This window comes from Panulirus ornatus, chromosome 48 (genome assembly GCF_036320965.1).
Source record: "Panulirus ornatus isolate Po-2019 chromosome 48, ASM3632096v1, whole genome shotgun sequence".
In the NCBI taxonomy this organism is placed as follows: domain Eukaryota; kingdom Metazoa; phylum Arthropoda; class Malacostraca; order Decapoda; family Palinuridae; genus Panulirus; species Panulirus ornatus.
The window spans coordinates 15881464-15897544 of record NC_092271.1 but is presented as its reverse complement, the minus strand read 5'-3'; the positions used below and the strand labels follow the sequence as shown (position 1 = coordinate 15897544).

At 38.6% G+C, this 16081-nt stretch overlaps 1 protein-coding gene across 1 annotated transcript in view; it reads left to right on the top strand.

Annotated features, from left to right (window-relative positions):
* Positions 1-3402: 3402 nt before the first annotated feature.
* Positions 3403-16081, top strand: part of AGO1 (protein argonaute-2) — a 237315-nt gene continuing 224636 nt past the window's right edge. Inside the window, exon 1 of the mRNA XM_071690453.1 lies at positions 3403-3538. Coding sequence (XP_071546554.1) covers positions 3520-3538 — 19 coding nt within the window. The 5' untranslated portion in view covers positions 3403-3519. The remainder of the gene's footprint in view (positions 3539-16081) is intronic.

The following is a 16081-nucleotide window of genomic DNA, read 5'->3' as shown; positions in this document are numbered from 1 at the left end:
CACACACTTTACCAAACTCAGTCACCAGCTTCTGCAGTTTCTCACATGAATCAGCCACCAGCGCTGTATCATCAGCGAACAACAACTGACTCACTTCCCAAGCTCTCTCATCCCCAACAGACTTCATAGTTGCCCCTCTTTCCAAAACTCTTGCATTCACCTCCCTAACAACCCCATCCATAAACAAATTAAACAACCATGGGGACATCACACACCCCTGCCGCAAACCTACATTCACTGAGAACCAATCACTTTCCTCTCTTCCTACACGTACACATGCCTTACATCCTCGATAAAAACTTTTCACTGCTTCTAATATATATATATATATATATATATATATATATATATATATATATTCCTATGAGTCCACGGGGAAAATGAAACGTTTGCTTTAGCAAGGTGCCCCTTTCAAGCTCTCTCGGCCCTCTTCTTATTGCCATACTTCTTTCATATCCTCTAATTACCTACTCCAATAACTCTCTTCACACCACATTTTGTCCTCACATTTAATCTGCAACACATCCACCTTCCTCTGCATATTCTTTTCTATATTCGATGCCTCGCATCCAAACATCGCTGGGACGACTAAATATTCAAACAACCAGTCTTGCTCTCCTAGATAACGACCTCAATGCTACCAGAACCTTTGCTCCTTCACCTATCCTATGACTGACTACCACCTCCATCCTTCACCCACCCTATGACTGACTACCACTTCCATAGTTCCATTCGTCGCCATGTCAACTTCAAGGTATCTAAAACACTCCACCTCCACCAAATTTTCTCTGCTCACATTTAACCTGTCCCTCTACAATACTAAACCCAACGACCTTGCTTTTATTCACGCATACCATCAGTTTCTTTCACACGCTTTCCGAAACAGACACCAGCCTCTTCAGTTTTTCACTTTTCAGCCCCCCCCCCCTCCCTCACCCTCTGTTGACTGCATACAGCCCCTCTCCAAGACTTGCATTTATATCCCTCACCATCACACACTCCAGCCTCACCTGGATCCACTTATCCTACTCGCACACACGTCATTTATTCTTGACAAAACTCTGCTTCAAAAAGCTTAATTCCTACGCCATATATTCATATTTCATAATAGCATCCCTATCAACTCTTATCATGTGTTTTCTCCAGATCTATAAGTGCCGCATACAAATCCTTCTGTTTCTTTAAGTACTCGTCTCACATATATAATTCAAAGCACATCCTGTATCATCCTGTGTGCCATATTTGTTTTTCCCCTAATTCTGCTGCTCTGTACATAATTTCACTCAGTCACTACTCTTCCATACAACCTGCTATCAAACACATTCATCAATCTTTGAAAATACTTACTCCATCTCATTCTCTTCATAACATCACTGTCTCCCACTAATGCCCCATTTGCCAAGTTAACTGATGTTCCCATGTGCTTTCTTATTTTGCTTACACTGTTAACCTCCTTCCAAAGCATCTCATTCTCCATTTTGCCTTGAAGTTTTCTGACACTTACCTCGAAACATCACAAACACTATTGACAATTTCTGTCAAGCTATTAGGGTGAGGGGTGGGAGCATGAAGGATGAGGGCTGTGAGGGTGGAGGATGAGAGCTGGGGGATTCTAAGCAACTTCTGTATACACCTAATTAAGAGTATAAGGCTTCCGCCCTCTGCTTTTACTACAAACAGAGGATAGCTGGTGCGTGCTATAGTGTTCCGTTCCGGCCTTTTTTTTTTTTTTTCTTTGGAGGGCCGAGGTCAATTTAATTTGGAGACACCATGTCTCGCGCACATGTAGTCCAACAATACAGGCTGATACTATGTATGACTACGGATAATGTACAGCATAAACAGACAAAATATAAGTGAAAATAGAACAACTAGTCTATGAATATGATTAATCCAGTCTCAGAATAATGCTTAGTTCGACTGCAATGTATGATGAGATATAGTCTCGTACCAGCACTAAAGTAGGTGATGCTCCGCATCCCTGTTGCCTCCACTCTTCTATCAACATTTGGTTTGCGAGTCGCGACATATAGCTACTTTCCAGTGGTTTGGGTCGCAACATCATGGAATGAATCATCTGAATTAACTACAATATTCTCAACCAACCCAGACCAGGATTCTGGCGCTCGACAGACTTCAAATTTCGTCAAATTGAAAACAAAAAATGTGTTGCCAATTGAATAAATTTTGCTGATGTTCGTTTCTAACTGAGAGATTGCTCAATCAATCTTTACATTTGCTTAACATGTTTCATATGGAGTAAACCTTGGGTCCCTTAGCACATTTTTACGAGTACCTTGTACAGGTGGGAGGGTCAATCAACCCTAACCTTAATTTGGCACCTACAGGAAGGAAATATCCATCATTTCTTGTTCTCTTTTACCTTGCAAGTGCAGACAGGCTGGAGTGCTGTCACTGGACATCTCGAAGCCAATTTAATTGGTTTTCGAGTTTTTATCATGCCAGTTACTCTCCCTTACCATTCCCTCTGTGTTTGAGGCTTGATGTACTCATGTCAGATACTCTCTGTGATACATGCTGTCGAAAGTCTTCGCAATACAGAAGACGACGCATACGTTATGACCATTGATGATAATTTCATGTTAAATTGGACTTTTGGTTAAGGTTGATCTTCCATCACGGAGCACATGATTACCATGGCTAAAGAAATGGTTCGCTTTACGTTTGTTAGCAAACTGTTTTCTTACTCCCTTAAAAATTTCTTGATCCAAGTTCAGAAATGACGTGACATTCAGATACACGGATAACTCCTCTTCAAGTTATGAATGTGGTGGACGATATTGATCTTCTTCCCACTGGCTAGCTGCAGTATATCCAGTTGCTCAGACTGGTACTGGTGTCACAAGTGCATGCACTTCCCCCAAAATTTTAAACTGGTGTAGCACGTCTCCTTGTGTTATACATCCGCAACCATCATCGTATGCACAAGATTCACTGAGATTTACTTTCCTGGGCATGTATCAATGTGTGTATCAATGCTTAATGGAGGAGATACTCATTTTTTTCCTGTGAAAGGAGTAAAACTAAGATATGGGGTCTGGGTATATACGTGTGTATTAGGAAGGGTTTTGTCTATTATCCATGTTATACGTCTGATATTTACATAGCTAAACATTTTCTCCACTTTCACATATGAATTTGAACATGATTTTGTATGCTTACATTTTGGCATTTATGAAGCGAAATGAATCAAACGAAATTTCAATTACGTGTTTCAATTATGAATTAGGTTATATGTTTTAAGTTCAGTGTATTTTCTTATAGCACTTTCTTATTAAGTATATGGCACAACAAAATACAAATGGAACACATATAGATGTGTAGAGGGAAAAGTGAATAATTTATGTTTGATAACACATTTATTTACTAATACTGATGCTGCAACGGAACCAACAACCCAGTCTTACTGTAGGCAGGAAGTCGGAACGCCATTTTCAATCTTTTCACGTCTGAAATTTCTGTAGTTTCGTCCGGAAATTAGCAACTATTGTAGAGTTCATGTACCCTGTTGGGCAGCGTAAGTAATAACCAGAAAAAGGTTTTTACTCAGATTCGTGTTCCGTTCAATCGCGGTAAGGTTGGTGTATGTAATGTTTTGTTTGTAGGGCAGTGACAACAAACGGAACTAAGGAATGATGTGACCTTGTTTAATGTTTGGCATACTACATGAGCTCCCGCTCATGAGCAGTGAAATCAGGAGCTTTTGTGACAGTTTTCTCAAGCACTCCCTATGGAAAAAATAGAGTAGGGCGTTAATGGTCAATTTTGTATGTTTTGAGGTTTTTAGCTTTAATAACTTTGAGGATTTTATATGAATTTAAGAACGGACTGTCTGAATTTCGAATGTAGAAATGACTCAAGTTTTGGAGATTATTCAAATGATCAGTTATAAGAAGAAAGTTATCTAGAATTACCTAGGAAGGAGTATTAAAGTGGAGTCAATGGTCAAACAGACTGACGTTCCTCTACCTTTGAAAAATCGTTTAGATCAGAAATGGCATATATGATAGTAATGTATAAGATACTGATAATGAACCACTTGGAATGACAAGAGGGCATGATTTAAGGCACAAAGGTGGGGGTGTAGATTTCACTTCAGAAAAGAGCCTTCTTAACGAAGACCATTAAAAACTGTACTGGAAATGCCCTAATGAGACTAAACACACTTATATATATTTTGAAGTAATGACATTCGGAACAAATTTATTTTAATATCAGTAGCAAATTAAGTTTGTGCCTGTAGAAAGAATATTTCTTCCCTCATGGTGAGACATGTCAACAAGAGTTAATTGCTTTCCATTTTAATAGTAGTACACTCAATTGAAGTCAGATTCTGATGTTTCTCTAGGCATCTGAATTGTTTCTTTATCGTTTGAACCAGAGAATCCTTCCTTTTTATGCTAAATCTTGAGAAGTTGTTTAATATTGAAAGGTGAATTACACATCAGTAATGACAATCTCAGCTTGCTGAAAAATGATATGGCTTGAACAATTACTGAAGTGTAGAATAGAGTTAAATACAAAGTGCATGCATTCACCTTTGAATACATTATCACTTGTTTCAACTGAAAACACTTTTTTTAAGACAGGATAGAATGTCATAGCATTATTGGGTTGTAGATAGTGTAAACGGTATGTAAGTATTCGTACAGAAAAGAAATTATCTTAATATAGATGTAGATTTGTGTAGCCAAGTGTGTCTGCTACATTATCATTGGTATATTTTACTGTCTCTACTGCAACTCTTGAATAACTGTGGTATTGAGGGATTAGGGTTACTTATCAGAAATTACATTGACATGCAGTGGTTCATGGATGTGTGGAACTCTCTGCCAAGTTAAATTGTTTGAGCTTCATTTGTGAATGCATTTAAACTTTGCTCAAGTTTTGGAAGTAATAGCTGATATTTTATAACTGTGAGCCAAAGTCATTATGCTGTTACTAACTTGGACATGAGGCATTTAGACCTGTCTCCAGCATCTACTTTAATGCTTCAACTTTTAATGATGAGTGATTGTGTTTTGCAGTGCTAGTGTTAAAGAGATAGTGTTGGATAGGTTAGCAGAAAAGAAAAAAATTACTGGTAATGAAATCAGTATGATGGAAATACTCTTACAAGTTTCATAGTGAAAACTAGAGCAAAGAAAGAGAGAAAGAAGTAAAAATAGATGAGTAGCACAATCAAAGAACCATTGGAGCCTGTGTGGGTGCCATTGAGTACCCAGTAAACATAGTAGTGTCTAAAACAGGTGTATTCAGCAGACACAAACCATGAAACCAATATAAGAAATATAAGAAAACATTTATGACAAAATCGTTTTGAAATTAATATTCTCAAGAGAAACCATCAAATTAAACTACAGTTTCCTTTTGAGAAAAGCAGTAAACTGATCTCCCTTCCCCAGTATCTATGGGGGAATATACTTAAGGCAAAGGAGGAGATGGAAAAGAAAAAGACAAACTTGGAAGTAATGAAATTGTATTCTATATCAACAGTGGGATATGCATTGCATTGAGGAGTACAGATTTTTAAATGAAAGGAAAAATAGAGTGGGAAAATATTAAAGAAACAGGTGTCATGAATTAGATAAAACTAAACTTTTATGTAACAGATGCCATAAGGTGGGGAGGGTGAAATCTTTCTATATTAAATGCTCATGTAATTTAACCACATGGAGAGAGGAAATAGATAAATTACTTGTCAAAGTGGGAAGGAGAGAGATACACCATTATTAAAGGCTCTTTACAAATGAATAACAAAAAGTGTAAGTGTTAAAAGTGGGAGTAAAAGATATTGACTCACTCGAGATAAAATAAAGGATGGGATAGTCAGTAGAGAACTGACAACCAACAGATTAGAATGTTGCCCCATCATAGTGCATTGCTTTTTAAAAACTAATGTGGAGAGGGAAATATATATATATATATATATATATATATATATATATATATATATATATATATAAGAATATACGGTGTGGGAGGCAAGTTGTTAGAAGTAGTGAAAAGTTTTTATCGAGGATGTAAGGCATGTGTACGTGTAGGAAGAGAGGAAAGTGATTGGTTCTCAGTGAATGTAGGTTTGCGGCAGGGGTGTGTGATGTCTCCATGGTTGTTTAATTTGTTTATGGATGGGGTTTTTAGGGAGGTGAATGCAAGAGTTTTGGAAAGAGGGGCAACTATGAAGTCTGTTGGGGATGAGAGAGCTTGGGAAGTGAGTCAGTTGTTGTTCGCTGATGATACAGCGCTGGTGGCTGATTCATGTGAGAAACTGCAGAAGCTGGTGACTGAGTTTGGTAAAGTGTGTGAAAGAAGAAAGTTAAGAGTACATGTGAATAAGAGCAAGGTTATTAGGTACAGTAGGGTTGAGGGTCAAGTCAATTGGGAGGTGAGTTTGAATGGAGAAAAACTGGAGGAAGTGAAGTGTTTTAGATATCTGGGAGTGGATCTGGCAGCGGATGGAACCATGGAAGCGGAAGTGGATCATAGGGTGGGGGAGGGGGCGAAAATTCTGGGAGCCTTGAAGAATGTGTGGAAGTCGAGAACATTATCTCGGAAAGCAAAAATGAGTATTTTTGAAGGAATAGTGGTTCCAACAATGTTGTATGGTTGCGAGGCGTGGGCTATGGATAGAGTTGTGCGCAGGAGGATGGATGTGCTGGAAATGAGATGTTTGAGGACAATGTGTGGTGTGAGGTGGTTTGATCGAGTAAGTAACGTAAGGGTAAGAGAGATGTGTGGAAATAAAAAGAGCGTGGTTGAGAGAGCAGAAGAGGGTGTTTTGAAATGGTTTGGGCACATGGAGAGAATGAGTGAGGAAAGATTGACCAAGAGGATATATGTGTCGGAGGTGGAGGGAACGAGGAGAAGAGGGAGACCAAATTGGAGGTGGAAAGATGGAGTGAAAAAGATTTTGTGTGATCGGGGCCTGAACATGCAGGAGGGTGAAAGGAGGGCAAGGAATAGAGTGAATTGGAGTGATGTGGTATACCGGGGTTGACGTGCTGTCAGTGGATTAAAGCGGGGCATGTGAAGCGTCTGGGGTAAACCATGGAAAGCTGTGTAGGTATGTATATTTTGCGTGTGTGGACGTATGTATATACATGTGTATGGGGGTGGGTTGGGCCATTTCTTTCGTCTGTTTCCTTGCGCTACCTCGCAAACGCGGGAGACAGCGACAAAGCAAAAAAAAAATATATATATATATATTTTGCAACAAAGCAAAATAGATGTAAATAGATAAAAAATAAATGTATATATTTGTATGTAGCATTTATGGATCTGGAGAAGGCATATGATAGAGTTGATAGAGATGCTCTGTGGAAGGTATTTAGAATATATGGTGTGGGAGGCAAGTTGTTAGAAGCAGTGAAAAGTTTTTATCGAGGATGTAAGGTATGTGTACGTGTAGGAAGAGAGGAAAGTGATTGGTTCTCAGTGAATGTAGGTTTGCGGCAGGGGTGTGTTATGTCTCCATGGTTGTTTAATTTGTTTATGGATGGGGTTGTTAGGGAGGTGAATGCAAGAGTTTTGGAAAGAGGGGCAAGTATGAAGTCTGTTGTGGATGAGAGAGCTTGGGAAGTGAGTCAGTTGTTGTTCGCTGATGATACAGCGCTGGTGGCTGATTCATGTGAGAAACTGCAGAAGCTGGTGACTGAGTTTGGTAAAGTGTGTGAAAGAAGAAAGTTAAGAGTAAATGTGAATAAGAGCAAGGTTATTAGGTACAGTAGGGTTGAGGGTCAAGTCAATTGGGAGGTAAGTTTGAATGGAGAAAAACTGGAGGAAGTAAAGTGTTTTAGATATCTGGAAGTGGATCTGGCAGCGGATGGAACCTTGGAACCGGAAGTGGATCATAGGGCGGCGGAGGGGGCGAAAATTCTGGGAGCCTTGAAGAATGTGTGGAAGTCGAGAACATTATCTCGGAAAGCAAAAATGGGTATGTTTGAAGGAATAGTGGTTCCAACAATGTTGTATGGTTGCGAGGCGTGGGCTATGGATAGAGTTGTGCGCAGGAGGGTGGATGTGCTGGAAATGAGATGTTTGAGGACAATGTGTGGTGTGAGGTGGTTTGATCGAGTAAGTAACGTAAGGGTAAGAGAGATGTGTGGAAATAAAAAGAGCGTGGTTGAGAGAGCAGAAGAGGGTGTTTTGAAATGGTTTGGGCACATGGAGAGAATGAGTGAGGAAAGATTGACTAAGAGGATATATGTGTCGGAGGTGGAGGGAACGAGAAGTGGGAGACCAAATTGGAGGTGGAAAGATGGTGTGAGAAAGATTTTGAGTGATCGGGGCCTGAACATGCAGGAGGGTGAAAGGAGGGCAAGGAATAGAGTGAATTGGATCGATGAGGTATACTGGGGTTGACGTGCTGTCAGTGGATTGAATCAGGGCATGTGAAGCGTCTGGGGTAAACCATGGAAAGCTGTGTAGGTATGTATATTTGCGTGTGTGGACGTGTATGTATATACATGTGTATGGGGGTGGGTTGGGCCATTTCTTTTGTCTGTTTCCTTGCGCTACCTTGCAAACGCGGGAGAGAGCAACAAAGCAAAAAAAAAAAATATATATATATATATATATATATATAGGTAGCGTTAAGAACAGAGGACTGGGCCTTTCAGGGAATATCCTCACCTGGCCCCCTTCTCTGTTCCTTTTTTTGGAAAATTAAAAAAAAATGAGAGGGGAGGATTTCCAGCCCCCCGCTCCCTTCCCTTTTAGTTGCCTTCTACGACACGCAGGGAATACATGGGAAGTATTCTTTCTCCCCTATCCCCAGGGATAAGATATTGCATTGACCTCCCTAACAACCCCATCCATAAACAAATTAAACAACCATGGAGACATCACACACCCCTGCCGCGAACCTACATTCACTGAGAACCAATCACTTTCCCCTCTTCCTGCACATACACATGCCTTACATCCTCAATAAAAACTTTTCACTGCTTCTAACAACTTGCCTCCCACACCATATATTTTTAATACCTTCCATAGAGCATCTCTGTCAACACTATCATATGCCTTCTCCAGATCCATAAATGCTACATACAAATCCATTTGCTTTTCTAAGTCTTTCTCACATATATTCTTCAAAGCAAACACCTGGTCCACACATCCTCTACCACTTCTGAAACCACACTGCTCTTCCCCAGTCTGATGCTCTGTACATATCTTCACCCTCTCAATCAATACCCTCCCATATAATTTCCCAGGAATACTCAACAAACTTGTACCTCTGTAATTTGAGCACTCACTCGTATCCCCTTTGCCTTTGTACAATTGCACTATGCAAGCATTCTGCCAATCCTCAGGCACCTCACCATGAGTCATACATACATTAAATAACCTTACCAACCAGTCTACAATACAGTCACCCCCTTTTTTTTATAAATTCCACTGCAATACCATCCAAACTCGCTGCCTTGCCGGCTTTCATCTTCCGCAAAACTTTTACTACCTCTTCTCTGTTTACCAAATCATTTTCCTTAACCCTCTCACTTTGCACACCACCTCGACCAAAACACCCTATATCTGCCATTCTATCATCAAACACACTCAACAAACCTTCAAAATACTCACTCCATCTCCATCTCACATCACCACTACTTGTTATCACCTCCCCGTTAGCCCCCTTCACTGAAGTTCCCATTTGTTCCCTTGTCTTACGCACTTTATTTACCTCCTTCCAAAACATCTTTTTATTCATCCTAAAATTTAATGATACTCTCTCACCTCAACCCTCATTTGCGCTCTTTTACTCCTCTTGCACCTTTCTCTTGACCTCCTGCCTCTTTCTTTTATACATCTCCCACTCATTTGCATTATTTCCCTGCAAAAATCGTCCAAATGCCTCTCTCTTCTCTTTCACTAATACTCTTACTTCTTCATCCAACCTGTCACTACCCTTTCTAATCTGCCCACCTCCCACACTTCTCATGCCACTAGCATCTTTTGCGCATATATATATATATATATATATATATATATATATATATATATATATATATATATATATATATATATATTTTTTTTTTTTTTTTTGCTGTCTCCCGTGTTTGCGAGGTAGCGCAAGGAAACAGACGAAAGAAATGGCCCAACCCACCCCCATACACATGTATATACATACACGTCCACACACACGAATATACATACCTACACAGCTTTCCATGGTTTACCCCAGACGCTTCACATGCCCTGATTCAATCCACTGACAGCACGTCAACCCCGGTATACCACATCGATCCAATTCACTCTATTCCTTGCCCTCCTTTCACCCTCCTGCATGTTCAGGCCCCGATCACACAAAATTTTTTCCAACCCACCCCCATACACATGTATATACATACACGTCCACACACGCAAATATACATACCTATACATCTCAATGTACACATATATATACACACACAGACATATACATATATACACATGTACATAATTCATACTGTCTGCCTTTATTTATTCCCATCGCCACATGGAATAACATCCCCCTCCCCCCTCATGTGTGCGAGGTAGTGCTAGGAAAAGACAACAAAGGCCCCATTCGTTCACACTCAGTCTCTAGCTGTCATGTAATAATGCCCGAAACCAGAGCTCCCTTTCCACATCCAGGCCCCACAGAACTTTTCATGGTTTACCCCAGATGCATCACATGCCCTGATTCAATCCATTGACAGCACGTCGACCCCGGTATACCACATCGATCCAATTCACTCTTATTCCTTTCCCGCCTTTCGCCCTCCTGCATGTTCAGGCCCCGATCACTCAAAAATTTTTTCACTCCATCTTTCCACCTCCAATTTGGTCTCCCACTTCTCCTCATTCCCTCCACCTCCGACACATATATCCACTTGGTCAATCTTTCCTCACTCATTTTCTCCATGTGCCCAAACCATTTCAAAATACCCTTTTCTGCTCTCTCAACCACGCTCTTTTTATTTCCACACATCTCTCTTACCCTTACATTACTTACTCGATCAAATCACCTCACACCACATATTGTCTTGAAACATCTCATTTCCAGCACATCCACCCTCCTGTGCACAACTCTATCCATAGCCCATGCCTCGCAACCGTACATAAATAGAAAAAGATATATATATATATATATATATATATATATATATATATATATATATATATATATATATATATATATACACATATTCTTTCAAACTATTCGCCATTTCTGCGCTAGCGAGGTAGCGTTAAGAACAGAGGACTGGGCCTCTGAGGGAATATCCTCCCCTGGCCCCCTTCTCTGTTCCTTCTTTTTTTGGGGGAAAAAAAATACGAGAGGGGAGGATTTCCAGCCCCCTCTCCCTCCCCTTTTAGTCGCCCTCTACGACACGCAGGGAATACGTGGGAAGTATTCTTTCTCCCCTATCCCCAGGGATAATATATATATATATATATATATATATATATATATATATATATATATATATATATGAGTGAGTAACGTAAGGGTAAGAGAGATGTGTGGAAATAAAAAGAGCGTGGTTGAGAGAGCAGAAGAGGGTGTTTTGAAGTGGTTTGGGCACATGGAGAGAATGAGTGAGGAAAGATTGACCAAGAGGATATATGTGTCGGAGGTGGAGGGAACGAGGAGAAGAGGGAGACCAAATTGGAGGTGGAAAGATGGAGTGAAAAAGATTTTGTGTGATCGTGGCCTGAACATGCAGGAGGGTGAAAGGAGGGCAAGGAATAGAGTGAATTGGAGCGATGTGGTATACCGGGGTTGACGTGCTGTCAGTGGATTGAATCAAGGCATGTGAAGCGTCTGGGGTAAACCATGGAAAGCTGTGTAGGTATGTATATTTGCGTGTGTGGACGTATGTATATACATGTGTATGGGGGTGGGTTGGGCCATTTCTTTCGTCTGTTTCCTTGCACTACCTCTCAAACGCGGGAGACAGCGACAAAGTATAATAAAAAAATAATAATATATATATATATATATATATATATATATATATATATATATATATATATATATGTGTGTGTGTGTGTGTGTATATATATATATATATATATATATATATATATATATATATATATATATATATATATGTATGTATATGTGTGTATGTATATGTATATACATATATATATATTTTTTTTTTTATACTTTGTCGCTGTCTCCCGCGTTTGCGAGGTAGCGCAAGGAAACAGACGAAAGAAATGGCCCACCCCCCCCCATACACATGTATATACATACGTTCACACACGCAAATATACATACCTACACAGCTTTCCATATATATATTTTTTTTTCATACTATTCGCCATTTCCCGCATTAGCGAGGTAGCGTTAAGAACAGAGGACTGGGCCTTTGAGGGAATATCCTCATATGGCCCCCTTCTCTGTTCCTTCTTTTGGAAAATTTAAAAAAAAATGAGAGGGGAGGATTTCCAGCCCCCCGCTCCCTTCCCTTTTAGTCGCCTTCTACGACATGCAGGGAATACGTGGGAAGTGTTCTTTCTCCCCTATATATATTTATCTATTTATTCATTTTGCTTTGTCGCTGTCTCCCGCGTTAGCGAGGTAGTGCAAGGAAACAGTAATAATATGTGCAGGAATTCAAAGTTAACTAGTTAACTAAAAGCTTTCAACATACATTGATGAAACACATAGATTATCAATAAATGATAGAGATTTCAAGTTTTACAGTGAAACATACATAAATACTGATGGAATGGACCTAAGATTTCCATTTGGACTGAATACTTAAAGAAACATCTTTTTAGAATGCTTGAGAATATCCTGTACACAGAGTGTACAGTGGATGTTAAGACTGGTACAGTGAAAGGGTTAAAAGAAACTATCATCTGCAGTAATAATTTGAGTAGGAATTCAAAAGTTAACTAGCTAACGTAAGGCTTTCAACGTACACAGATGACACACATAGATTATTAATAAATGAAAGGCATTTCATGTTTAACAGTGAAACAAACATGAATACTGATGGAATGGACCTAAGATTTCCATTTGGATTGAATGCTCTTTCGTATGTTTATATGACATCATGATATAAAACAACTAAATGATTACCCAGACCATCATCAAATCCAAGATTCATGTATGGTCCATAAATACATTTCACAACATATAAAATTATGTTAAACCTAATTTTACAATTTTCCTGAATACTTGCTAAACATAAGGGTTAAAAACAAAAAAATTCAATTAAGAGGACCAAACAATAAGAAGGTTTTGGATTTTCAATGACTAAGGAATAAGGAGCTATAGATTGTGGTTTGAACAAACATAAACATGTCAGAGTGTTTTATATACCTTTTTTTTTTTTTTTTTTTTCATACTATTCGCCATTTCCCGCGATAGCGAGGTAGCGTTAAGAACAGAGGACTGGGCCTTTGAGGGAATACCCTCACCTGGCCCCCTTCTCTGTTCCTTCTTTTGGAAAAAAAAAAAAAAAAAAAAAAAAAAAAAAAAACGAGAGGGGAGGATTTCCAGCCCCCCGCTCCCTTCCCTTTTAGTCGCCTTCTACGACACGCAGGGAATACGTGGGAAGTATTCTTTCTCCCCTATCCCCAGGTTTTAGTTGTCAATTATTTGTAATATATGTAAATATATACTATATATAACATTCAATAAACATTCACTAAAAATATTTACAGGAAACACTTCCTCTAAGCTACTGGATATTGTGAATCTGATAGGCCACAGATTGAGTGAATTTATGATTTTTTAGGAAAATACACTTTTTTAGAAAAAATTTCAATATCAGTCGTTCAAATCAAAGACAGCCTAATTGCATACCAATTTCATTACACAATAGTGTGTATAGACAAATAAGCTTCATTACAAGTAAAGCAGAGTTACATACATGATAAATAAGAATTGTAATTCCATATATATATATATATGTGTGTATATGTATATATATATATATATATATATATATATATATATATATATATATATATATATATATATATATGTTGAGATGTATAGGTATGTATATGTGCGTGTGTTGAAGTGTATGTATATACTTGGTATGTTGGTGGGTTGGGCCATTCTTTCGTCTGTTTCCTTGCGCTACCTCGCTAAGGCGGGAGACAGCGACAAAGTATAATAAAAAAATAATATATATTTATATAGATATATATGTGTATATATATATATATATATATATATATATATATATATATATATATATATATATATATATATTTATATATATATATATATATATATATATATATATATATATATATATATATATATATATATATATATATATATCTTTTCTTTTTCTTTCAAACTATTCGCCATTTCCCGCTTTAGCGAGGTAGCGATAAGAACAGAGGACTGGGCCTTTGAGGGAATATCCTCACCTGGCCCCCTTCTCTGTTCCTTCTTTTGGAAAATTGAAAATAAAACAAATGAGAGGGGAGGATTTCCAGCCCCCTGCTCCCTCCCTTTTTAGTCGCCTTCTATGACACGCAGGGAATATGTGGGAAGTATTCTTTCTCCCCTTTCCCCAGGGATGATATATATGTATATATGGAGAGATAGAGATAGGATTATGAACTATCTCATATGCAAGACTTGGTGACAGGATAACAACCCACTCTAAAGAAGTGAAATAAGTCATGAGAAGGAAGAATATATGTGAGATGAAGTCATGTTCAAGTTCTGTAACAACATATTTTATTGATTTAACTTAAGCATATCTATGTATTCCCTGTGTGTCTTAGAGGGGGATGGAGTGGGGGCTGGAAATCCTCTCCTTCCATTTTTACTTTAACAAAGGAAGAAACAGAGAGGGGAGCCCTAGTAAGGATATTCCCAGTAAGGTGAAATTGCACTTTGGTAGGAGTTCATATATATTCTGCTTGTGTAATTTTTTATACACGTGGCATGACATGTTTCATGGACACAATCCATCTCATCAGGTGCCAGTACCTAATAAAGTTATTTAAATCCCAACATCACAACAGAGTACCGCTGTGTAGGGTCTACCATTACACAGAACAACAAACTGTCCAACTTGACGGGTAGTAACTGTTAAAAGGGAGTGATTAAATGGGGTCACATGGTGGGGGTTGACCTGGGTAGCTGGGTGTGTCTTGAACAACTTTTGTGTTTTCGTACTTTGTCAGTTCTCATAATGATTTGGTTAATGATAGGATGGGCTTGAAAGTTCCCTGGGAACAAACTGAAGTTCTCAGTATTAGCAGTTAAGACATCTCTTCAGTGACGTCCTATTTGGCCTACTATTTATTAGAACGTGTCTTAGATGAGCTAAGTTGGGAGAATAGGGCATCACTAAACATTTAGACATTCTCATTTGTCACATTTTTGTTACAAGAGGCATAAGATGGCTAACAGCTTTCCAGTAAGCTTTGTTTGCATACCACTTGGATAATATAATGCCTAAAGATACGTCTTATATGACTACATTTACCTACCAGACCTATGGGATTACATACCCATAGTGCTTTTAAAAACACATAGCTACAGACATTTTTTTTGAAGAATCGTGAACTGAGAAATAATGAATAGAAGTCTCAGAGTTGGTAGGCTTCCTGTAGATCTTAAAGGACATATTATCAGATTCTCTTGTTATCGATACATCAAGAAAGGGCAGTTTGCCATATTTTTCTCATTCAGTCTGGAATTTGAAGGTGGGTTAGATGTTATTTAATTCATTAAAGAAAACATCACAATCTTAGGAAGATGGCCACAGGGACCCCACATCATCCACATATCTAAACCAGACTTTCAGATGATTATTGATTTAAGTTTGAATTTCAGTCTCAAAATATTTCATAAATAAGTTACTAAGAATAGGATGCCATGGAATTTGTCTTAATTGGCAATACTAAAAACTTTAATTTGCTCCCAGGCAACTTTAAAGCCCATCTTATCATTGACCAAATCATTATGAGAGAATTGACAAAACACGAAAATGCATAATAAAGTTGCTCAAGACCTCTGCCAGGTGACCTCCCACAATCACTCTCCGTTTTAATGGTTATTGAGGGTGAAGTCAGACTGTGTCGTTCTGTGTAGTGGTAGACACTAGAC